The sequence below is a fragment of the Salvia splendens genome, chromosome 7, assembly GCF_004379255.2.
Source record: "Salvia splendens isolate huo1 chromosome 7, SspV2, whole genome shotgun sequence".
NCBI classification, from domain to species: Eukaryota; Viridiplantae; Streptophyta; class Magnoliopsida; order Lamiales; family Lamiaceae; genus Salvia; species Salvia splendens.
In genome coordinates, this window is record NC_056038.1 from 13,200,782 (window position 1) to 13,225,331 (window position 24,550).

The window sequence follows — 24,550 nt, forward strand, 5'->3', positions numbered from 1 at the left end:
TTCCATTTCTAAAAATTAGTAAAATTGATCGGAATTTGAACGAAACTTCCTAATTTATTAGGTAATTTAACCAAATTTTTTATTCGAATGACATTAAAATTTAATGGAAAAAGGTTGGCAATAAGAAAAATTAATAGTAAAATTTGCTGCAAAAGAGGAGGGTCCCTCCAATTTCAAAGTTGATTTTTCCGTCTTTAAAAGCAGAGGCAGAACTTTCAATTTTCAAAATCCCATATGCATTCTACTGCCCAACACAACTACATTCAAAACTCAATTTATGCCTTCAACTAGAGAGGGAAGCTAGCCAACAAAAAAACAAAGAAAGAAGCCAAGTTGATAACTGCCATATATATCTTCGTTGTGTGTTCTTATAGATTTATTTTTTTATGTCCCCTTTTTCTTCTAAAGGGAAGAAAAAAGTTGGTGCTGATTAAAAAAGGGACACTTCTTTGTAAAGTTGCAAATTTGTGAAGAGGGGTGTTGGCATTATGAGTTTAAAGATTGCATTTTTATTTGGTGTATCGATTTTGCTAAGCTCATGGATTTCTTGTGGCAAAGCTTCTGTGTCGTATGATCACAAGGCCATTTCCATTAATGGGCAGAGAAAGATTCTCATTTCTGGCTCCATTCACTATCCAAGGAGCACACCTGAGGCATGTTTTTTGAATTTCCTCTCTCTCTCTCTCTCTCACACACACACACACTTTAAGATTGTTCTTCAACCTGTTGTATTGTGAAGTGTAGATGTGGCCAGATCTTATTCGGAATGCTAAAGAAGGTGGCTTGGATGTCATTGAGACTTATGTTTTCTGGAATGGGCATGAGCCTGAGCCAGGAAAGGTCAGTTTTGTCTTTCCATCTTTTTTGGAAAGCATTTGTTGAGTTTTGTTTCCAATCATTCAATAATATTTGTTTTTCTCTTTATAGTATTATTTTGGGGGAAGATATGATTTGGTGAAGTTTATTAAGCTGGTGCAACAAGCAGGCCTTTATGTTAATCTCAGAATTGGCCCCTATGCTTGTGCTGAATGGAACTTTGGGTAATAATGCAATTGCAATTTCACAGATTTTTTTATTCTTTTATGAGCATAAGACTTGAATATATTTATATTTCTTGGCTTCCAATCTCAGGGGTTTTCCAGTTTGGCTCAAGTATGTCAAAGGCATTAGTTTCAGAACTGACAATGAGCCTTTTAAGGTATGCATACAAATCTTGTGCATTGAACTTTTGTTTAATGAATGTAATTAAATATTTGAGATTATCCATGTCTAATTTGTGTTCCCATTTATTGTGTCTTCAAAGGCTGCAATGCAAAAATTCACTACCAAGATTGTTGACATGATGAAGGGTGAGAGGTTGTATCAAACTCAAGGCGGTCCGATTATACTGTCACAGGTTGTCTAACCGCTCTGTTTTCTACCTTTCAATTTTCTGTGTTTTATGCATCCATTTATTTACAATGCTAAAAAGGTTTGATTGTTATGTGTTTTGGTAGATTGAGAACGAGTACGGACCAATGGAGTACGAGCTTGGTGCACCTGGTCGTGCTTACATGCAGTGGGCAGCCAAAATGGCGGTGGGTCTTGGCACGGGTGTTCCATGGATCATGTGCAAGCAAGACGATGCCCCTGATCCTGTTGTAAGCATTTTGACCTTCATTTGAATCTGGTTTTTAACGCTTTGCATGTAATGTTCCCTTCATTACTCATTAGTCACTGACATCTCATTGTTGCATATGAATAAACTATTATGTGTGTTTGTTTGAATCCGTGTTTGATGTAATCTTCTGTCTTGCAGATCAATACGTGTAACGGCTTCTACTGTGATTACTTTTCTCCAAATAAGGCCTATAAGCCCAAGATATGGACTGAAGCCTGGACTGGCTGGTAGCTTTTCTACTCAAATTTCATTATGCTCAAACAATCATTATTTTGTGGTCACTTGAAATAATCTTCTGTGACATTTTTTCTTACAGGTTTACTGAATTTGGTGGTGCAGTTCCATACCGACCAGCTGAAGATTTGGCGTTCTCTGTTGCAAGATTTATACAGAAGGGAGGCTCCCTCATTAACTATTATATGGTAAGTAGCCTACAGAAGGAATTTGCTAGTTAATTGCAATAAATCATGATATAGCTAAATATATCTGACAATATTCGATTTTCTTCAGTATCATGGAGGGACAAACTTTGGCAGGACAGCCGGTGGTCCATTTATTGCCACCAGTTATGACTATGACGCACCTCTTGATGAGTACGGTATGCATACTAAATCTTACTCACTCTTCCATCTATTTGTTTTTAGTACATCTTTCTTCAAAGTTCAAACAATGATTTTTTTTTTGTATATGATGTCACCCTGCCACGTCCTTACACTGCGATTTCTCTAACACAAAGCTTCGATAGATACGACAATATGATAGTTGTAATGCAGTCCCATCGCAAGCTTCGGTTTTCTGTTTTTCGGTTTTCATTTGTGATGACAGTAACATAACTAACCGATTAAGGCATGAAAGTCTTCTGTGAAATTTATGGCAAAAAGTTGATTAGGACATGTATACAGCCAATATTCGTTTCCCTCAAGGTAGCCGGTTGTATCTACACGACCTGACCTCCAAAAGCCCCTGTCAACTGGATTTTGTTTATTGAGAGCTTGGATTAATCCATGAATTTTCTTGTCACTATCATGTAAACACGTGTGCTTCATTTTACATGTATGTGTAAGAATTATCGTCTTTCCAAAAGTGATGCACGAAGCTAATATTATATACCATTTTTGCGTAGGGCTACTGAGGCAGCCGAAATGGGGTCATCTAAGAGATTTGCATAGAGCAATTAAACTCTGTGAGCCGGCTCTGATTTCAGGAGATCCGACTGTTATGTCACTCGGACACAACCAAGAGGTTTGAATTTCTTTTCATCGAATGAAATCTTGTGTTAGAATGATGATGGAATCTGACTTAAGCATCCATTATTCCCTTGCAGGCTCATGTTTTCAGGTCGAAAAATGGAGCTTGTGCAGCTTTTATTGCAAACTACGATCAGCATTCAGTTGCAACAGTCTCCCTCTGGAATAGGCATTACAACTTACCTCCTTGGTCCATCAGCATCCTTCCCGACTGCAAGAACACTGTTTACAACACAGCAAGGGTAAGGAGAAGAGATTATTTAGTATGCCTTTTCGTGTTTTTTTATGCTTTAACGATGTTTTTACAATCATACTGTTTTGAATTTTCCATGTGAAGATTGGTGCTCAAAGTGCACAAATGAAGATGACCCCTATCAGTAGAGGATTCAATTGGCAGTCATACATTGAAGATACATCATCATCATATGATGGAAGTTCCTTTACACAAGTTGGATTAAGGGAGCAGATAAATACAACCTGGGATAAATCGGATTATCTGTGGTATACTACAGAGTAAGTCCATGTATAACTTTGAGTGATCATGTTCATTTCAAGGGTGTCAACGACACAAGGAGATATCTCGTTGAAATGAAGTTATATTCTCGTCATGCTTAACTTTTCTCTTTTGTTGCTAATATCCAGTGTGAGGATCGACTCTCACGAAGGATTCCTAAGAGGTGGCAAGTGGCCTGTTCTTACCGTCAGTTCTGCTGGCCATGCTTTGCACGTCTTCATCAATGGTCAATTATCAGGTAAACTATCCAACTTGCAATAAAATCCAACAATATTTATCTACCAAATCCTGGTTGAAAATGCTCGACTGAAGCTTGTATATCCCTGTACCCCTCGGCGTATTCTTGAAATCCATTCAATTACGTTTTAAAATCGAGGCTTATGATTCTGAAGCCTAACACAACCGATTTTGGGCTTCATTTTGGAGTTTTGGCTGGTTTGAGCTCTAAATAGCATCTAATAGGATAAACACTTGATGCTTTCATGAAAACAAGACATACCGTAAACCAAAATGATGGGAGTGGGGCTTGTTTATGAATGCATATCTCACCACATATTTGTAATTTCTTGCAGGAACTACCTATGGAAGTCTAGATAGGCCTAAGATAATTTTCAGTAAAGGTGTGAACCTAAGAGCAGGTGTCAACAAAATCTCTCTGCTTAGCATTGCAGTTGGGCTCCCGGTTCGTCTCTTTTTCCCTTTCTTAACCACATAGCAATGTGCTAGGCCATCTTTCTCAACATATTAAAGAAAGTTGATTTTTAAATCACTTTCAATGTTTTTTTCAGAACGTGGGGCCTCATTTCGAGACGTGGAATGCTGGTGTCTTAGGCCCTATTTCACTAAGTGGCCTTAGTGAAGGGAGAAGAGACTTAACAAGGCAGAAATGGACTTACAAGGTAAGATTGTGATAGTTTTTCAACACTCCCACTTCATCAATTATTCTGTATCTTTTTTCTCATTCATGATGTGGATTCTGACAGGTTGGTCTGAAGGGTGAGTCTCTAAGTCTTCATTCGCTCAGTGGGATCTCGAATGTTGAGTGGGTTGAAGGTTCCTATGTTGCGCAAAGGCAGCCATTGACATGGTACAAGGTGAGTATATTTTGCTTAGGAAACTTTGGTGATTTGGTCAGGTTGATGTAAGGTAGGTTCATTTAAGCATGGTTTGTTGTTGACAGACAACTTTCAATGCCCCGGGAGGGAACGAGCCGTTAGCTTTAGATATGAACACAATGAGTAAAGGTCAGGTGTGGATCAATGGTGAAAGCATCGGGCGCTACTGGAACCAGTACAAAGCATCCGGCAACTGTGGCGAGTGCAACTATGCTGGTTGGTTCAGTGAGAAGAAATGCCTAAGAAACTGCGGCGAAGCTTCTCAAAGATGGTAATTTCAAAATCTATGGATGATTGCAACATTGTGTTTGTATGATCATTTTTAGACCGAAACATTTGTTCATCGTTCCCAGGTACCATGTTCCTCGCTCATGGCTCCGCCCAACGGGAAATCTTCTTGTTGTCTTTGAGGAATGGGGAGGGAATCCAAGTGGCATCACTCTAACAAAACGAGAAGTAGCAAGCGTATGCTCGGATATATACGAGTGGCAGCCAACTCTAGTGAACTATCAGCTACAAGCATCGGGAAAAGTGGACAAACCACTTAGGCCCAAAGCCCACCTCTCATGTGATGCAGGGCAGAAGATCTCATCCATCAAATTTGCGAGCTTCGGCACGCCTCAGGGCTCCTGTGGAAACTTCCGACAGGGAAGCTGCCACGCATTTCACTCATACGACGTTTTTGAGAAGGTACACTTCACATCTTACCTCTACTCCATCTTGCTGGACCTTCCCTAACCTTAACTGGGCTTTGCAGTACTGCATCGGCCAAACATCTTGCACAGTGCCAGTGACACCGGAAATATTTGGTGGCGACCCATGTGCGAGTGTCATGAAAAAGCTGTCCGTGGAGGTGGTCTGCAGTTGAAAAAGCTAGATGGGGAAGATTGTACATACATACAACACAGCCTTCTGAAGATTATGGAGATCATCAAGGGTTATTATATAGGTTACTTCACTTTGATTTTATGCATGGAAATAGAATGTGCGTCGAGACGACAAAAGTGAGTCCGCGCGCGCCTTCATCACTACTAGTCCAGAACCTCTCTTGGCTTCAAGGATTTGGCGATTTCTATGTTTTCATGTAGATTGATATTTGACAAGATAGAAGCAATCATTCATTGCTTCACATTTCTACAAAATATGATATGCAACTCTATTATTATATTCTCTCTCACTTTCTTTTCGAGCAAAGGAATTAGTAAACTAAATCAACCAATTCGCATCTCAGCTAACAATTCATTTGAGAAAATAATCATGTAAGCTGTTTAGAGAGCGCAGGCAAAAAAAATGGAATGGAATGGAAAATGTGAAATGATAAAATAGGAAGAGTTCAAGGGAGTATTCAAGAAAGCCCTCCACCACCGGTAGTCTTCACTGCACAAACAAGGCAGACTGCTTCCTTCATGAGCTTCTTCATCTTTGCTTTCCAATTGAACCTAGCTTGCAATGCACTTAAGTCCGGATCATTATCGTTGCCACAGAGGAAGTGTTGGGAAATAAACACAGGCAATCACGAATATGAAAGAGAATGAACACAAGAAATTGTTTACCCAGTTCGATACAATGTGTATCTACGTCTGGGGGCGATGTCAAGCTAGAGATTTCACTATATAATTTCAGAATGATTTAACAATGAGGGAGCACCTCTATTTATAAGCAACTAGAGAGCCTTAATTCTAGTCAAACTAGGAAACATATATCACAAGGAAAAAATACTTCAAGGAAACAAATCCTAAACTTGGTAGGAGATAAATTAGGCTCCATAATTAACAATCTCCCACTTGGAGACTAACAACTCCTAAACAACCATTTCCTCGTGATCTCATCCCTTCATTCGTTTAGCATCGCCTAACATTCTCTTCAAGTTCCAAGGCCAATTGAAGCTATGCATAACTTCAATTTCTCTAAGGTCACCACCTTAGTAAACATGTCTGCAGGATTCTCACTTCCAAGTATCTTCACAAGTTGCAGGATTTTCATCTCCACTAGGTGTCGGATGTAATGATACTTCAACTCCACATGCTTTGTCCTAGAATGAAACGCTGGATTCTTCGCCAAGAAAATAGCACTCTGACTATCACTGTAGAGTATGCTACTCTTGTTCTTCTTCCCAAGTTCATCTAAGAAACTCTGCAATCACACCATCTCCTTGTTTGCCTCTGTCGCAGCTACATATTCAGCCTCCGTAGTAGACAAAGCAACGGTCTTCGGCAACTTAGAAGTCCATGAAATAGCAGTACCACCATAAGTAAATACATACCCGGTTGTGCTTCTTCTCCCATCAAGATCATTGGACGCCAAGTCTGCATCCACATAACCTGTCAGCTCGACATTCTTGCCATTGAAACATAAGACACTTTCTGTAGTACCTCTCAAGTATCGAAGGATCCATTTAACTGCTTCCCAATGTTGCTTGCCCGGATCACCCATGAACCGGCTCACTACTCCCACTGCTTGTGCAATATCAGGCCTCGTACACACCATTGCATACATAATACTGCCAATTGCTGAAGCATAAGGAATTTTCTTCATTTCAGCACGTTCTTCTTTTGTACTCGGCGACTCCTTCTTCGACAGCTTAAAGTGACTGCCTAAAGGCACACTTACTAGCTTCGAATTATCCATGTTGAATCTTTCCAAAACCTTACCAATGTAAGCAGTTTGCGAAAGATACAATTTTACTGCCGCCTTGTTACGCTTGATTCTCATGCCCAAAATTTGATTAGCCACTCCAAGATCTTTCATGGAGAATCATTCAGACAATTTCCTTTTCAACTTATCCATCTCATTTTGATCACCTCCTGCGATCAACATATAATAACATGATAAGATAGCTCTTGTCAAACCTCTTGTAATAACAACAATGGTCAGCATAGCATCTTTTATAGCCAATCTCCATCATGAATCCATCAAACTTCTTGTACCACTGCTTTGGAGCTTGCTTTAAACCATACAAGCTCTTCTTCAACTTGCACACAAGATTTTCCATTCCTTTTACTACGAATCCTTCAGGCTGTGTCATGTACAACTCATCCTCCAAATCACCATGAAGGAATGCCATCTTTACATCCATCTGATGTAACAATAGATTTTCTGCAACTACCATACTCAACACTAAACGAATAGTAGTTAGTTTCACAACAGGAGTGAACACATCTGTATAATCAATACTGTATCGTTGCTCAAATCCCTTGACAACCAGCCTAGCCTTGTAGCGCTTCTTACCATCAGCTTCACCTTTGATTCAATAGACCCACTTGCAATGCAATGCCTTTTTCCCTTTAGGAAGTTCCACAAGCTCCCATGTGCCATTCAGGAGTAGATAGGCAAACTCGTCATCCATGGCAATTTTCCACCTTCGTTTATCAGGGCCTTCTCCTGCCTCTGCATAACACTCGGGCTCACCACCATCAGTAAGTAACAAATAGAAATTAGAGGGCGAGTACCTATCAGATGCACGTCGCTCTCTAGTCGATTTAGGCAGTGGAATAGTCGGTGGTGGAGTGCTTGGTTCTTCTTCAAGCACCTCTTCAGCATTCTGACTCTCCTTGCTCCCACTCGAGTTTGAGGTGTCTAGCTCGACCACTTGGGGCTTAGAACTGCTGGGACTCGACGCCTCCAATCTATCCTTGTACAATACATGTTCATTGAAAATGACATCTCTACTGCGAATAACCTTACGGTTCTGCTCATCCCAGAGTCTATAACCGAACTCATCGCCTCCATAACCAATGAATGTACACTTAATAGATTTAGCATCCAACTTACTTCTCTCAATGGAACTAACATGAGCATAAGCAACACAACCAAATATGCGTAGAAAAGATAGATTTACCTCTTTTCCTGTCCAAACCTCCTCGGGTATCTGAAACTCCAAGGGAACTGATGGACCTCTATTAATTAGGAATGCAGCTGTGTTGACTGCATCTGCCCAAAAACTCTTTGGAAATCCACTTTTCAACCTCATGCATCTTGCTCGCTCATTCAACGTTCTGTTCATGTGCTCTGCGATTCCATTCTGCTGTGGAGTTCCTTTCACAGTTTTCTCCATGCGGATTCCATTCTCGGCGCAGAACTCCTTGAACTTTGCAAGTTCATATTCTCCTCCATTATCGGTTCTTAGACACTTCACCTTCAGCTCGGTTTCAGTTTCAACAAGGGCTTTCCACTTCCTAAAAGCGTCAAACGCATCGGATTTACTCTTCAGAAAATAAACTCATAGCTTTCGAGTAGAGTCGTCGATGAAAGTCATATAATATTCAGAGCCTCCTAGGGACTTCACAGGTGCTGGTCCCCATAGATCAGTGTGGACCATCTCCAACTTCTGTGTCTTCAATTTTCTGCCTCCTCTTGAGAAACTCACCATTTTCTGTTTCCCAAACACGCAATCCTCGCACAGGCCAACTTCAATAGTTTTCAGGCCAGACAGTAAACCTCTTGAGCACATTATCTTCATCCCTTTCTCGCTCATTTGGCCAAGACGACAGTGCCACAAATCGGCATTATTTGCATCACTTGCAATATCAATGCAATCTTTGGAGTTAGTTGTGGTATACAACGTACCCTCCTTCTTACCTCGAGCTACTATCATATCTCCCTTGGTAATCTTCCAATTGTTGCAGCCAAACGTCACGGTGTACCCTTCTGCATCAAGCTGCCCAATCGAAATCAAACTTCTCTGCAATCCAGGAATGTGTCTGACTCCATTCAGTTTTATCACGGATCCATTGGACGCCACTACCTTCACGTTTCCCTTTCCCACGATATCTAAGGGCTCGTCATCAGCCAGATGTACCTTCCCAAAATCGCCAGAAACGTAGTCTTCCATTATCTCCACATTGCTGCAGGAGTGGAACGACGCTCCAGAATCCAATACCCACGATTCCATCGGACTACTGACACTCAAGACCAACGCCTCGCCATCGTCATCAGACATGGTAGCGTTTGTTGTCTTCTTGTTCTTTTGATCCTTATTCTTATACTTCTTCGGTGCCTCACACTAATTTCTAAAATGCCTAAACTCATCACAATTCCAGCATTTAACTTTATCCAAATCCTTCTTGGATTGGCTCATTCCTCTAGAATTGATCTTCCACGATTTTGCTTTCCCTTCGATCTGTCTCTCTGTTTTGTATTCAGTGCTGATCCCGAAGTAGAAGATCCTGATTCTCTCCGGCAAACTTCCTCACCAATCATCAGATCTCTTACTCTGTCAACTGTTAGGTTTGTCTCTGCAGTAGTAACTGCTGTCACTGTGCCAGCCCAACTCTCAGGCAGAGACGATAGCAAAATCAGGGCACGAATTTCATCATCGAATTTTATATCAACCGAGTTCAGTTGCGAAGTAATCATGTTGAACTCGTTGAGATGTTGTTGCACCAGCTTTCCCTCTTGCATTCTAAAATTAAACAATCGTCTAATCAGATGCACCTTGTTTGCCGTTGATGGTTTCTGATACATGTCCTCCAAGATCTTCATCATCTCCTTTGTCGACTTTGCTGCAGTCGTGTGATAAGCCACATCCTTGGACAACGATAGCCTAATCGCGCTCATCGCTTTTCTGTCCAGCAGCTCCCACTCCTCCTGTTCCATCTTTTCTGGTTTGGTTTTTAAAGGCTTCCAGAGATCTTTACCGTACAGGTAATCCTCAATCTGCATCTTCCAAAATCCAAAATCAGATCCATCGAACTTCTCTACAGCAATTTTCTCGTCGATCCCCATCATGATTTCTGCCTCTTAAACCCTAGGCTCTTGATACTAGTTGTTGGGAAATAAACACATGCAATCACGAATATGCAAGAGAATGAACACAAGAAATTATTTACCCAGTTCGATACAATGTGTATCTACGTCTGGGGGAGATGCCAAGCCAGGGATTTCACTATATAATTTCAGAATGATTTAACAATGAAGGAGCACCTCTATTTATAAGCAACTAGAGCCCTAATTCTAGTCAAACTAGGAAACATATATCACAAAGAAAAAATACTTCAAGGAAACAAATCCTAAACATGATAGGAGATAAATTAGACTCTATAATTAACAAAGAGGAAGAGCATGATCAACAAAGAGTTGATTATTCAGAACCAATCATCATTCATGATTTCAAGAGGTAGGCGTTCCACCTTGGTCTCACTCTCCTGCACCGCAGATTTTGCCCTAGGATGGAAATAAATGAGAAAACAAAGACAACCTAGAAACCTCTTGTAGACCAACACTACCCTCTTTCTGATACATGAAAAAGTATGAGAAAAGATTAGTGAAACCTGCAATGTATCCGTTGTCTTACATGATTTATATTTCATACTCTAAGTCCAACGTTGGAAAATGAAGGAAGGGATGCAGGAGTTGAGGAAGGTGGGAGTTGTTCCTGATGCACTATTTATTAGCACTAAAATACCTGCAAGTTTACAGGGTAGAACTAGTATAGCTAAAGGTCAGTACCGGGATATCGAACACATGGAATAAGATTGCAACTGGCTATCATATACTAAGCGTCATATACTATCTAGAGACACGGAGTTTTGGGTTTTGGTTTTATAAACTAGACATAAATATAAACAAAAATAAAACAAAACAATACAAAGCAGGCTAAAGAAAGTAGAGTTTTAGGATCCAACTACTACGACCTAGTGATGATTAATCTCACAGAACCTTTACCTTTATGTGTCTCCAGGATTATTAGGAAAGTCGCGATTTTCAGATGAGCCCTCTCTTAAGTGCACCTATCCATTAGATTAGACTCTAACTATCAAAGTCTCCTTCCAATAGATTAGATTCTAACTCCTTAAGTTCCTAAGACTCAAGTCCTCACAAAGGGTCCCCTCTCTCGAGTGTAGATAAACCTATGTGTTGTACTCGTTCCTTTTACCACGTAAAACTAGCTATCTCTCGATTAATCTAGTTAGACGGACATAGTTCTAAAGTTGGCCAGACAAAAGAACAATAAAAGCACAAGAACAAGCAAAACAATCACAAGAGTTAGAAAATGGTTCAATTCAATAAATCAAAACATATTCATAATAGTTTTCACCAAAAAATCTACAAATGATGCTTAACTACTCATAGACAAGTAGTAAAATCAATAATAAAAGTACTAGACATGAAAGAAATTGATAAAACCCAAGGTTGAATCTTCAATCTTCAGTCTTCTCTTGCCTGGATCTGCAGAGCTCCGCTCCAATGGAAGATGGATGAATTATGTATGGAATATGGAATGGAAGAAAGTGTAGAGAGGGAGTAGGATTGGAGGCTCTGAGATGAGGATTATGAATTAGGTTTAGGAGTATTTATAGGCTAGAAAAAGGGTTAGTCTTGTTATTTTCGTGTCCTACAAGAAATGAGAGTGATTTGGTTTCACAATTTAATAATTTATTCTCTTTATTGAATTTTCGCCCAAATTTCCGTCAGCTTTGACTGCATTGCGCAATGTTCGTAGAATTGTAATAACTTTCTCTACAGAACTCCGATTGAGACGTTTAAGGTATCCACGCGAAGCTCTTTCGAAGACGAAGAGAATGACATATAGTAAGCACTGATTGGAGTTCAAACATGCTGGCAGAATGGGCTCGAACAGAGGATGCTACACCTTGGCCTTTTTGCATTTTTTTTTCTATCTTTTTCTATCATTTATCAACAAACACATTCAAAATACCAAATGTATAATATATGCAATTTAAGAACATAATTTGCATGATTGACATTTAAAACTAGTCAAATCTAGCCCTTAAAAACATGCAAAATCCGTGTTTGTCAGTTCCACTCCAATGACTGCCACCATTCTCTCTCCACAAATATCTTTATGGGAGGAAGAACCTCTGCAGGCAGCTTCTTTTTTAATCTTGGGCACTTGAAAATCTCCATGATTTCCATGGACTTGCAAATCATTATTTCCTTGCAAACGCTCTTCAGTTTTGGTAGCTCATATAAATTCAACTGCTTTAATTTGGGGAGGCTGAGGGGACCTCCTCCGTCATCTTCGAATATCTCTTCTATTTCACCACACCTGAAAATTGTTACTTCTTCAACGTTGGGAACTCCCAACCCATGCAACCCCACTTTTCTCATCTTGTTGCATTTTCCAATTTTTAGCAATCTAAGAAAGGAAAATAGAGCAGGTTGTGAAGGTGCAGCTCCTATTTCCCGTTCTTGGATCAGTACCAAACCCTTCAAATTATTCAAATCTTCCAGAAATAGTTCTTCTAGTGTAGAAAGTAATTCTTGCCCACTCCTTGAAATGTACTCTACATTTCCACAGCTTTCAACTTGCAATCTCACGAGGGATGTGGGATTATTCAGTTGTGACAAATCATCCACAAAGCACACACTCAGACCTTCACATTTCATAATTGTTAGGTATACAATAAGCTGGCCTAATATTTTCTCTGCTTTAAGGTTCCATCCAAATAAGAAAAACTCATTTTTGCAACAATCAAGATCTCGCATTAACCTGTAATAACAAGTATCGAGCAATCCTACTCCGGCTGAGTAGAAGGTATCACACACCCGAGTTGCAATGAAATGATTAAAATCATCCACATTTTTCACTCCTCCACCAAACTCTTCCAACTGTTTCAGATTATCAATTTCTTCCACTGGTACTTGCATATCAAGTGGAAAATACACGTGTTGAAGATGCACAAGTTTGAGTAACAATCCCCTTGGAAGAATCTTCAATTGTGGTGCATCCATTGAGAGGAATCTGAGATTGAGAAATTCCTCAACTCCTCGAGGAACTTCCCTTATGGCTGTTTTTGATAGGTTTAACTCCTTTAGTTCTTTCAGATTCCCCAGGTATGGCACATATTCAAGCCTGTGACAGTTCTCAAGGATGAGGGCCTTGAGGCTTTTCATGTCACATAATGAGTTTGGTATCATCCTTATCTCACATCCACACAAATCAAGAATGTGTAGCGCCTTCATTTTAGAAAAGAATGAATCTGCAATAAACTCCAATATATTCCCCCCATAAAAGCAATGTTGAGAGGTTAGGACAATCGAAAGTGATTCCATCTCCAATCCTCCTTATCCCGCTCTTCATTAAGGTCACCTTCTCCAGACCCTTTGTCCACTTTCTTCGTCGGGGATTTCCATCAAAGACTTTTCCCCTGCTCTTACCATATACACCCCCTCAACAATTTTCAATGCCATACCTCTTACAAGATCATGCATCTTCACACATTCATAACCAACACAACTTTCCAATACGCACACATTCACTAATCTATCAAGTATGCTCTCCTACTCTTTCTTTGATCCGCTAACCCCTCTGAGATAAACTTTCTAACCAAATCTTCCTTGTGTATTTGGTAGTCTTCGGGATATAACGGGCAATACAAGAAACAAAGTTGAAGCGTATTGAACTCGTTACTCTGATAATTTTTTTGCAACTGGTCAAAACTATATTTCAATACTCTGAAAACATCATCCTCTCCCATGCCATCTTTCCCTGAGACACGATCCTTTAGCTCTACAAAAGCATTTTTCCACTCATGAATTGTCGACTTACACCTCATGCCTCCAGCCATTGTAATGATTCCTAGCGGCAAACCACCACATAATTTTGCCACAGATTTGGCAATTTCTTCTACTTGAGAAGTAAGTTTGATCTCATTTCCAAGTGTTTGATTGAATAATCTCCATGCCTCCTCCCGTGGCAGTTTTTCCACCGGAATTACTTTGTGACAACGGATTTGGTGACACACTTCTAAGGAGCGAGTTGTTATAATCATCTCCCTATATATATAGGGAGATGATCAAAGTATAACTAATATTAAGTGTATAACTAGAGAACAAATCTCAGCCACTCATTATCTTAATCTAATGACTAAATTAGGTATTCATTTTCTACTAATAAAAATTGCATGGGGTATTTTGGGGAGAAAAAAACTCACATCTAAAAAGGCAATCTCCCTCTCGAGCATCTGAACACTGGCTCCGTCCCTCCGCTTCCTGTACAAATGCGGCGGCGACCGCGGCTGCGGCGGCGGCATTCAACTTCCGATTTGAGTTTCATTACTTCATTGACAAACTGATTAATTTGGGATTCAACAACAATCCTCTCGACGGCATTCTTCTGTCTTCCGTTGGAAACTTATCTCCCCGTCTCCAACAGTTCAACGCCTATGGATGCGGATTGAAGGGAAGCATCTTTGCAGAGATGGGCAATTTATCTGATTTGATTAGGCTCACTTTAGACAACAATCGCCTCGTTGGGAGCATTCCACGTACATTAAACAGATTGGTCAATCTCCAAGCGTTGGATTTAGCATTCAACAACCATCACAGGCTTCATCACCTTCATCACATGTGATTTACAAAGCTTGTCTTTATTGAGTTTCAGCCCGAATCAGTTGCATGGTGCAATTCCTGAGTGTTTACAAAATGTGACATCCTTACGCAAACTGTATCTCGAATCCAACTTCTTGAACTCAACCGTTCCATCGGGCTTGTGGTGTATGAAGGATCTGCTATTAATTACTTCACATCACTATTAGAATGATTTTACTTCATTGTTGTTAACAAAACACATCACTATTAGAATGATTTTACTTCACTGTTGTTAACAAAATACATCACTATTAGCATGATTTTACTATAACCAAGTATTTACTTCACTGGTGTTAATAAAATACATCACTATGACAAAAAAGTTTTGAATCTTTTTATGCCGTTGAGATTTCACTTGACATGATATTTTACTCGTCTTTCGTAGTCTGAATATGGAATCAGAGGTCTAATTATACAATTACAATATGAGAAGTTTCTTGAATATGATTTTGGTTCATGAAGGGAGTGTAAAAATGTGTGTATATCTTCTATGCAATATGCACATGCTTCTTATCACCCTTCAAGCATTTCTTGTTCGATGTCTGCATCTATTGTCCTCTCAAGCTGTCGATTCCATGGAAAACGGGATCTCCCTGCACTGTTGAGGATTTCACAGTTTTTATACTTGCACTAACTGAACATAATTCCTCATGCAGCTATACTGAGAAGAGACTTTGCTTGCTAGTGTCTCGTGTTATGTGGAAGATATGTCCAAGACTCGCTGGAACCTTGAATTGCGGTTTAATTTTGGCGAAGAGGGAAGAGGAGGAGAAGATGCGATGCGGTTTCTTTCAAATGAATTGAATTTGCAATGGCGTAACCTAATTTTGGCTGTTAATGACCATTATACCCCCGCTTTGTTATTGTGGAGTAAATTTGTGAGAGAGAGAACTAATTTCTCCTTTAAATTCTTAAATTACATGTATTAAATTTCTCTATATATATATATACACACACTAGACAGCAATCTATAGATTGCGGTAGATTGCTGTCTAGCGTTTATACTATTACAGTGTAGCGTGTATAATATTGCAGGATATGTGGTGTCACAGTGTCACTTTAAGAGGTGTTGTCATTTTAACACAAACATATATATATATATATATATATATATATATATATATATATATATATATATATATATATAGGGGAGCGTTATTCTCCTTTTCACATCTTAGATCCTTTTTCCTTCTTAATATTACGCGTTAGATCTAAGGCATCAACGGATCAGATTGATTCTATAAAACTGGTTCCGTGTTGCATTATAGAAGGTGGTTGTACGCATTACAAGGTTATTATTGACATTTGACGGAAAAGTAACTGCCACATTTTGGTATCTGCGAATAATGCACCACATGGTCACGAGTAATGCATATAATTGACTATATAATGCACAATATGTGAACTGCAATGCATACGAATAAGATGTACCATGTTATGATGTTTGACACACGTTTCTTGTTTCCCATAAGGGTTTAATAAGCTTAGGGGCTAGGGTATAGTACGTAGACATGTATGTAATCTTCACATGGTCAAGTAATGCATATAATTGACTATATAATGCACAATATGTGAACTGCAATGCATACGAATAAGATGTACCATGTTATGATGTTTGACACACGTTTCTTGTTTCCCCTAAGGGTTTAATAAGCTTAGGGGCTAGGGTATAGTACGTAGACACGTATGTAATCTTCACATGGTAACGAGTAATGGATATAATTGACTATATAATGCACAATTTGTGAACTGCAATGCATACGAACAAGATGTGCTGTGTTATGATGTGTGACACACGTTTCTTGTTTCCCCTAAGGGTTTAATAAGCTTAGGTGCTAGGGTATAGTACGTACGCATTAATAACAAATTATAAAACGATACGAATAATTCACCAAATTGTCCCGAGTAATGGATGTTATTAACTATATAATGCACAATATGTGAACTGCAATGCATACGAATAAGATGTACCATGTTATGATGTTTGACGCACATTTCTTGTTTCCCCTAAGGGTTTAATAAGCTTAGGGGCTAGGGTATAGTACGTAGACATTACTAACAAATTGTTGTTATTGGAATATACGTATGTGCATTATTTGGTTTAGGTAGTGCATTATGTAGCTGTTAATTGTCATTATCTCAGTATATTATGCATTATTAGAGGTATTGTGTATATGGGTTAATCAACGGATTGAAGATTACATACGTGCATTTAGTAATGTCTACGTACTATACCTTAGCCCCTAAGCTTATTAAACCCTTAGGGGAAACAAGAAACGTGTGTCAAACATCATAACATGGTACATCTTATTTGTATGCATTGCAGTTCACATATTGTGCATTATATAGTTAATAACATCCATTACTCGTGACAATTTGGTGAATTATTCGTATCGTTTTATAATTTGTTATTAATGCGTACGTATTATACCCTAGCCCCTAAGCTTATTAAACCCTTAGGGGAAACAAGAAACGTGTGTCAAACATCATAACACAACACATCTTGTTCGTATGCATTGCAGTTCACAAATTGTGCATTATATAGTAAATTATATACATTACTCGTTACCATGTGAAGATTACATACATGTCAACGTACTATACCCTAGCCCCTAAGCTTATTAAACCCTTAGGGGAAACAAGAAACGTGTGTCAAACATCATAACACAACACATCTTGTTCGTATGCATTGCAGTTCACATATTGTGCATTATATAGGCAATTATATGCATTACTCGTGACCATGTGGTGCATTATTCGTAGCGGTTTCCAGCCATTATTAGATTACTATTGTACCCTCATAATGCACAAAATAGGACAAATAATGCAACACGGGATTAATTACCCAATGTTGATCTTGACCGTCCATTTCTCTAATCTAATGGCTGATATTAAGAAGGAAAAAGGAGGAAATATAGAAAAAGGAAATGAATACATCCCTATATATATATATATATATATATATAGGGTCTTGTTAGGTTGAGATTATTTAGCTAAATTGAGAAATGAGATGCAATATCAGCCACTAATCCACAAGATTAACTAAATGTCAACAGCTATCACATTATGTCCACACGGGGGTATAAGTGTCATTTCGTGTTTTAATTGGGGGAAGAAGAACTGAAGCCCCAAAATCAGTTTCCAAAACCACGACTGATCCTTGAAACTTGTGGAGTGGGTCGTCGGGGAAGAATATCTCGGAGAGGCGGAGGCGGAGCTTCTGAGAGGTGGTTCTGGGTGGCGGCGGGCAGACTCTGTGAACCTCCAGTGGCGGAAATGGCGGCATTGTTTCCCCTCCTAGCCGGCTGAGTCTCCGGCTGCCCGCTCCCCGCCGCTTCGCTTCTTTCACTCTTCTCTTCCTCGAGAATGCCACGTCGGAGCCCTCCGCCGCCTCGCAACTCACTGCCGCCGTCGGATCTCCACCTCAGTTGACCCTCTCTCACCGCCACATTCAATTTCTCAGCCTCACCGTCTACGCCGTACTCTCTATTTCTCTCTCTCTACCTGAATTTGATATAATTGGGGAAGATCTACTCAGCTTATAATTAATTCATTTCATATTGATTGGAGATTGCTCGCTGCATTTTTCAGCTAAACTAATTGAACTGAGTGATGAATATCTCCACATTTTGAAAAATTAGGTTTCTTAGCTTCAGTTGTTTAATGTATATTTCGTCGGTTTTACAAATTTAGGGATCTTAGCACTAATTTGGTGTTGATTTGCTTATAGTAGTTTCTGCAACCAATCAAGCTAATTTATGCAGGTTTCCTCTGATGATTGGTTATGGAAATCTGGATTTGTTTTCTTATGAATTTGATTTCTGCTGAATTTTTTTGTTGATTAGCCATGGTAGAATCGCAGTTGGAAGCATCACCTTCCAGTTAAGGATTTGTTTAAAATTTTAAGATTATTGACATTTCATACAATAGCTATTGACATAGCTATAATAACAGTATATATTTGAAGCATACTTCATAGAGAAGAAAACGTTAGATATTTTAGAAAAGATAAACAAGTCTTTAATCAACTTTCTGCCTTTAGAGTGGGCCACAAGCACGGACAAGAAGGACTGTGGTGTCTATTTGATGATGCACATGGAGACCTATGTTGGCAAAAAAGGGCAGTGAATGGGATATTGGCTTTTCTGCGCGTAGTATAAAGATTCCCCAGATACTCAGGGGAAGGTATTGCTACACGATGATTTCATCAATTTACAGTAACCAGAGGTCGCCGATGTTACAACTGGCTCATGATTGGATAGAAGCAAACATGGACAAATTGCTTGAGCTAAACAAGTACAAGGAGTTGTTTAGTCGTACAAAGAAGAAGTAAACAAAAAGTGATATTAATGTTTGATGTTAACTTATTTTTTGGATGGGTTTTAAAACTTCTATTGTGAATTCTGACTTTTGAACTTAGCAGTTATATCAAATGTTAATCAGTTCAACAACTTGATTGAAATGTCAACAACTTATACACAAATGTCAACAGCTTGAATAAAGTGTGTACAACTCAGAAAACAAATTTTAAAATTAAAAAATAAAATCATACAGTAGAATGTCAATGGAGAGCAAAATCAAATATCGACAACTAATAAGAAAATGTCAATAACTTGTAGTATATGTTAACAACTAAAAAACAACTCTGATAGTTGTTGACATGGCTTGTATGTCTAGTTGACATGACTTATAATTGTTGTTGATATGTTTCTATGTGCAGTTGACATGGTTGTACGTGTAGTTGACATGACTTGTAACACAGTTGACATGGCTTGTATGTGTAGTTGACACGATATGTACCGTAGTTGACATGTCATGCATGTGCCGTTGACACGATATGCACCATAGTTGACATATTTCTTTTAGTTGTTGACATGGCTAGCATATATAGTTGACATAATTTTTAATTGTAATTAACCTTAAAAACATGAATTAAAATTGTAATTACCCCTCCAGGTAGGACTGGTAGATTTCTTTTAGTTGTTGACATGGCTAGCATATATAGTTGACATAATTTTTAATTGTAATTAACCTTAAAAACATGAATTATAATTGTAATTACCCCTCCAGGTAGGACTGGTAGATTTTTTTAAATTGTAATTAACATTAAAATTAGTTACTACTTCTGAATTTTTTTTGTTGATTAGCCATGACAGAATCGAAATTGGAAGCATCACCTTCCAGTTAAGGATTTGTTTAAATTTTTAAGATTATTGACATTTCACAACTTGTATAAAGTGTCAACACTCAATTAATTCTTGCAATTAAAAACTAATAATTATCTTATCTTAATTTTTTTAGTTGACACAATTTCTGGCATCATGATCATACAACACATGTCTCATGTCAATAGCATACATATCAAATGTCAATAACTTATAGCAAAATGTCAACCGCTTCTCTTCACGACAACTTCCATTGGCGTGCAATCAACGATTTCTCGACAAATCGAATGAAATTGAGCTGAATCAGCAGATGATGACGATTACTATGGCAGGAAACAGAATTTCTAGAGGGATAAACAATAAACTAATGATTTCTCCTACGAATTGAACCTTCACTCATAGGCAAGCATAGCGAGATTTCTCGAAATCCGAACTGCATAAAAAATGAAATTCAACCAAACATAAATTAATAAACAAAAAAGAAGGAATTTGCAAAGATCAAAGCAACAACTGGTACATCCAAACGAATAAAGAAGCCTCAGATTTAGGAAATTTATGCAGAAACAAAACCTCTCTTTACTGTAGAAGTATTCAATTGAAAACATAGGATACCTTCAAAAATCAAAATCAGTGAGACAGATCTGAAATTGAGAACAAATGTTGCTGATGAAATTGAGATATAGTTTGATGGATTTAGTTGCTTCTAATCATGAAGATCATCAACTCCACATTATCATCATGGTAATTGATCGAATTAAGCGATTAATTACCGCAGGAGGTGTTCCTCCCCAGATCGGAGACGACGAGCAGCACGATCGAGTGAGCGATGGTGGAGCTCCTCCGATCGAGTGGGCGATGGTGGAGCTCCTCCGCCACCCGGCGGGGAAGGAAGAGCTCCGCCGCGTCATCAAAGAAGGCAACATATTCGAGGAAGCGCAGATCGACGATCTGCCTTACCTGCAGGCTTGGTGAAGAAGACGTTGCGATGGAGAAGGAGCCAGCGTCGTCAAAAGATTCTGGATTGGAAGATTAGGGATTTGAATTATGTAATTACCATTCTGCCCTTTCATAACTAATTAATCTAAAAATATTTTTTGTGTGGCAAAATCTGGACCACTCATTTAATAAAAATGAGTGGCTGAGATTGCATCTCATTTCTCAATTAGTCTAAAAAATCTCAATTGATCATGGACCTATATATATATATATATAGTTGTATTCAAATCTTTTTCCCCTTATTAATCATTTCTCCTTCTTAATCTCATGCGTTGATTTATGATGATCCAATGGTTTAAATCTTTGGATGAATTTATCAAATTCAATCAATTTTTTACGTCAAAAGGGAAACATAGAGAATCACTATTGGAGTTAGTTATGGAATGGTCCATGATTTCCTCCGATTGAGGATCTCTCCAGATTTTCAACAAATTGTCTTCACATTTCGTTTTATTCTTTCTCCATAAGTCCGCGATTTATCGTCTCCATCAGTACGCGATTTATTTTGCTTCGATCACACGAAGATAAATTCGTTTTTCACAGCTTCATCGTCTCCATCATGCTGCGATTTATTTTGCTTCGATCACACGGCGATAAATTCGTTTTTCACAGCTTCATCGTATCTGAATCAAACGCATACTGATTTTGATTTTCCACCATATTTCGATTATCAATGGAAGAAAGTAATTTACGCCCATGTTTGTTGATTTGGATGTTTTCACGTTTTTTCCACAAATTTTCAATTTTCCATATTTCGACTTCGATTATCAATTTTCTTCAGATTTCGTTCCATTCCTTCTCCATCAGTCCACGTTTTATTTTGTAAATGGTCCATGATTTCCTCCGTTGAGGATCTTTGCGGTTTTTCAACAAATTTTCTTCAGATTTAGTTTCATTCCTTCTCCATCAGTCCACGTTTTATTTTGTAAATTATTTTCAGATCAGTCGCCGATCCGAAACGTTGTTTAGCGGGAAATTCGTCTTGAGTTGCAGCGATTCAGCCACCAGACTCTTGCGCCGAGGAAATCATCGTGGATCGTTTGATTGTCTTCGAGCGATAAAACGATGTCGTTTGATTTTTTGCCGACGGAGAGGTTGGTGAAATCGGAGTCCTCGAGCGACGGGAGGGAGGTGAGGTAGAGCGAAACATGGCGGTAGAAGAGGTTGCGCTGGTGAGTTGAATGGTTCAACTCGGGGACTTTAAAGTGCTGGTGAACGTGAACTCGGTCGTCGATCCACATAATGTGCATATTGTATAGTATAATGCGTAGTTTAGTTTCTGTAATGCATTATTTATGATATGTAATGAACATTTATACCGACGTGTTTAATTTAAGTTGTGTCGTGTTTTGATGTTTGGCGCATGTTTCTTGTTTTCCCTAACGGTTTAACAAGCCTAGTGGCTATGGTGTAGTATGTTCTAAGTCTAAAAAACGTTGTCCAAATACACGAGCTGCAGTAATTCATCTGGGGTTGCACATAATGTATATTTTGTATAGTATAATGCGTATTTTAGATTCTTTAATGCATTATTTGTGATATGTAATGAACATTTATCCTGACCCGTTTAATTTAAGTTGTGCCGTGTGTCGTTGTTTGACGAACGTTTCTTGTTTTCCCTAAGGGTTTGACAAGCCTAGGGGCTAGGGTGTAGTATGTTCTAAGTCTAAAAAACGTTGTCCAAATACACGAGCTGGAGTAATTCGTCTGGGGTTGCACATGCATAACGCGTGGGTATATTTTAAAACAGATATACATTATGTACATATTGTGTAGTATAATGCGTAGTTTAGTTTCCGTAATTCATTGTTTGTGGTATGTAATGAACATTTATCCTTACCCATTTAATTTAGGTTGTGCCGTGATTCGATATTTTGCGCACGTTTCTTGCTTTCCCTAAGGGTTTAACAAGCCTAGGGGCTAGGGTGTAGTATGTTCTAAGTCTAAAAAACGTTGTCCAAATACATGAGCTGCAGTAATTCGTCTGGGGTTGCACATGCATAGCGCCTAGGCATTTTTTAAAACAGATATACATAATGTACATATTATGTAGTGTAATGCGTAGTTTTAGTTTCTGTAATGCATTATTTGTGATATGTAATGAACATTTATCCAGCCCCGTTTCATTTAAGGTGTGTCGTGTTTCGATGTTTGGCGCACGTTTCTTGTTTTCCCTACGGGTTTAACAAGCCTAGGGGCTAGGGTCTAGTACGTACAACAGCAACCACGTGATGCATAAAACAAAATAAATAATGCATTCAAATAGCCAAATAATGTACAGAATCACTCAAGTAATGAACATACAAATATTGCATTCATTCTTAGACTCATGTACAACAACAATCTAATGATGCATAAAACATGATAAATAATGCATAAAAATAGCTAAATAATGTACAAATATTGCATTCACTGTTAGACTCATGTACAAGTTCCGTGACGGCTTCCTTCTGTCGTGGAGTTAAACTCTTTATACAATTCAGAAACTCGGTAGGGGTTCGTCGAAAATACAGATGGTCGACGTTCCTACCCCTTGGTTTCCTATCCTCCGTCTCTTCCGGAGCTGTACTAGTCCTGGCCTCTGATACTCGCTCCCGAAATTTCTGGGCAATTCCTACTGACAGTATATCATCGAACGCATCGTCGATGTCCAATCTTAGCTGCTTTGATGTTGTACAACATACAGAATAATAACATATAATTAGTTACATAATGTACAAACTGAATAAAATAATGTGGACAATTATACTGCATTCACTTATACACTATTGTACAGAAGCATCAAAATAATGCATAAAAACTGATACATAATGCATTTTAATAATCAAATAATGTTTAGAATAAATCAACAAATGCACCATGAATATTGCAATCACCCATTATCTCAAGTCCAACAACAGTCACATAAAGCATAAACCATGATAAATAATGCACTAAAATAACTAAATAATATACAGATCCGGTCAAGTAATGAACATACAAATATTCCATTCACTCTTTGACCCATGTACAACAGCAGTCACATGATGCATAAAACAGGATAAAAAAATGCATTCAAATAGCCAAATAATGAACAGAATCACTCAAGTAATGAACATATAAAAATATTTCATTCACTCTTAGACTCATGTACAAGAGCAGTCAAATGATGCATAAAACAAGATAAATAATGCATAGAAATAGCTACATAATGTACAAATTCAGGCTAGTTATGAACATAAAAATATTCCATTCATGAAACATGATAAATAATACATAGAAATAGCTACATAATGTACAGATTCAGGCTAGTTATGAACATAAAAATATTTCATTCACTCTTTAACTCATGTACAACAGCAGACACTAGATGCATGAAACATGTGTATAATGCATAGAAATAGTTAAAAAAATGCACAACATCAACCTAATAATGCATAACATTAACCCAGTAATATACATTTAGAAAATAAACATTCAGTCTTCGCTCATACTACAATAATGTACCACACCAACCAAATAATGCAACAATACAACAGAAA

At 38.4% G+C, this 24,550-nt stretch overlaps 1 protein-coding gene and 1 pseudogene across 1 annotated transcript; one reads left to right on the forward strand and one right to left on the reverse strand.

Annotated features, from left to right (window-relative positions):
• Positions 1 to 239: 239 nt before the first annotated feature.
• Positions 240 to 5,713, forward strand: LOC121741631 (beta-galactosidase-like). The gene is made up of 19 exons (XM_042134482.1): positions 240 to 653; positions 745 to 840; positions 928 to 1,040; positions 1,132 to 1,198; positions 1,304 to 1,396; positions 1,497 to 1,640; positions 1,799 to 1,887; positions 1,977 to 2,082; positions 2,171 to 2,258; positions 2,784 to 2,902; positions 2,985 to 3,149; positions 3,245 to 3,420; positions 3,550 to 3,659; positions 3,994 to 4,103; positions 4,210 to 4,320; positions 4,405 to 4,515; positions 4,602 to 4,807; positions 4,890 to 5,226; positions 5,294 to 5,713. Exons 1-19 carry the CDS (start codon positions 489 to 491, stop codon positions 5,402 to 5,404), a joined length of 2,517 nt encoding a protein of 838 aa, XP_041990416.1. The 5' UTR covers positions 240 to 488; the 3' UTR covers positions 5,405 to 5,713.
• Positions 5,714 to 12,291: 6,578 nt separating this feature from the next.
• LOC121810434 lies at positions 12,292 to 14,270 on the reverse strand (annotated as a pseudogene).
• Positions 14,271 to 24,550: the final 10,280 nt, after the last annotated feature.

Coding starts and splice junctions, on each gene's coding strand:
- LOC121741631 (XM_042134482.1), top strand. CDS start 489: ATGAGTTTAAAGATTGCATTTTTATTTGGTGTATCGATTTTGCTAAGC. Junction 841..927: donor ATGAGCCTGAGCCAGGAAAG/GTCAGTTTTGTC, acceptor TTCTCTTTATAG/TATTATTTTGGGGGAAGATA. Junction 3,150..3,244: donor CTGTTTACAACACAGCAAGG/GTAAGGAGAAGA, acceptor TTCCATGTGAAG/ATTGGTGCTCAAAGTGCACA.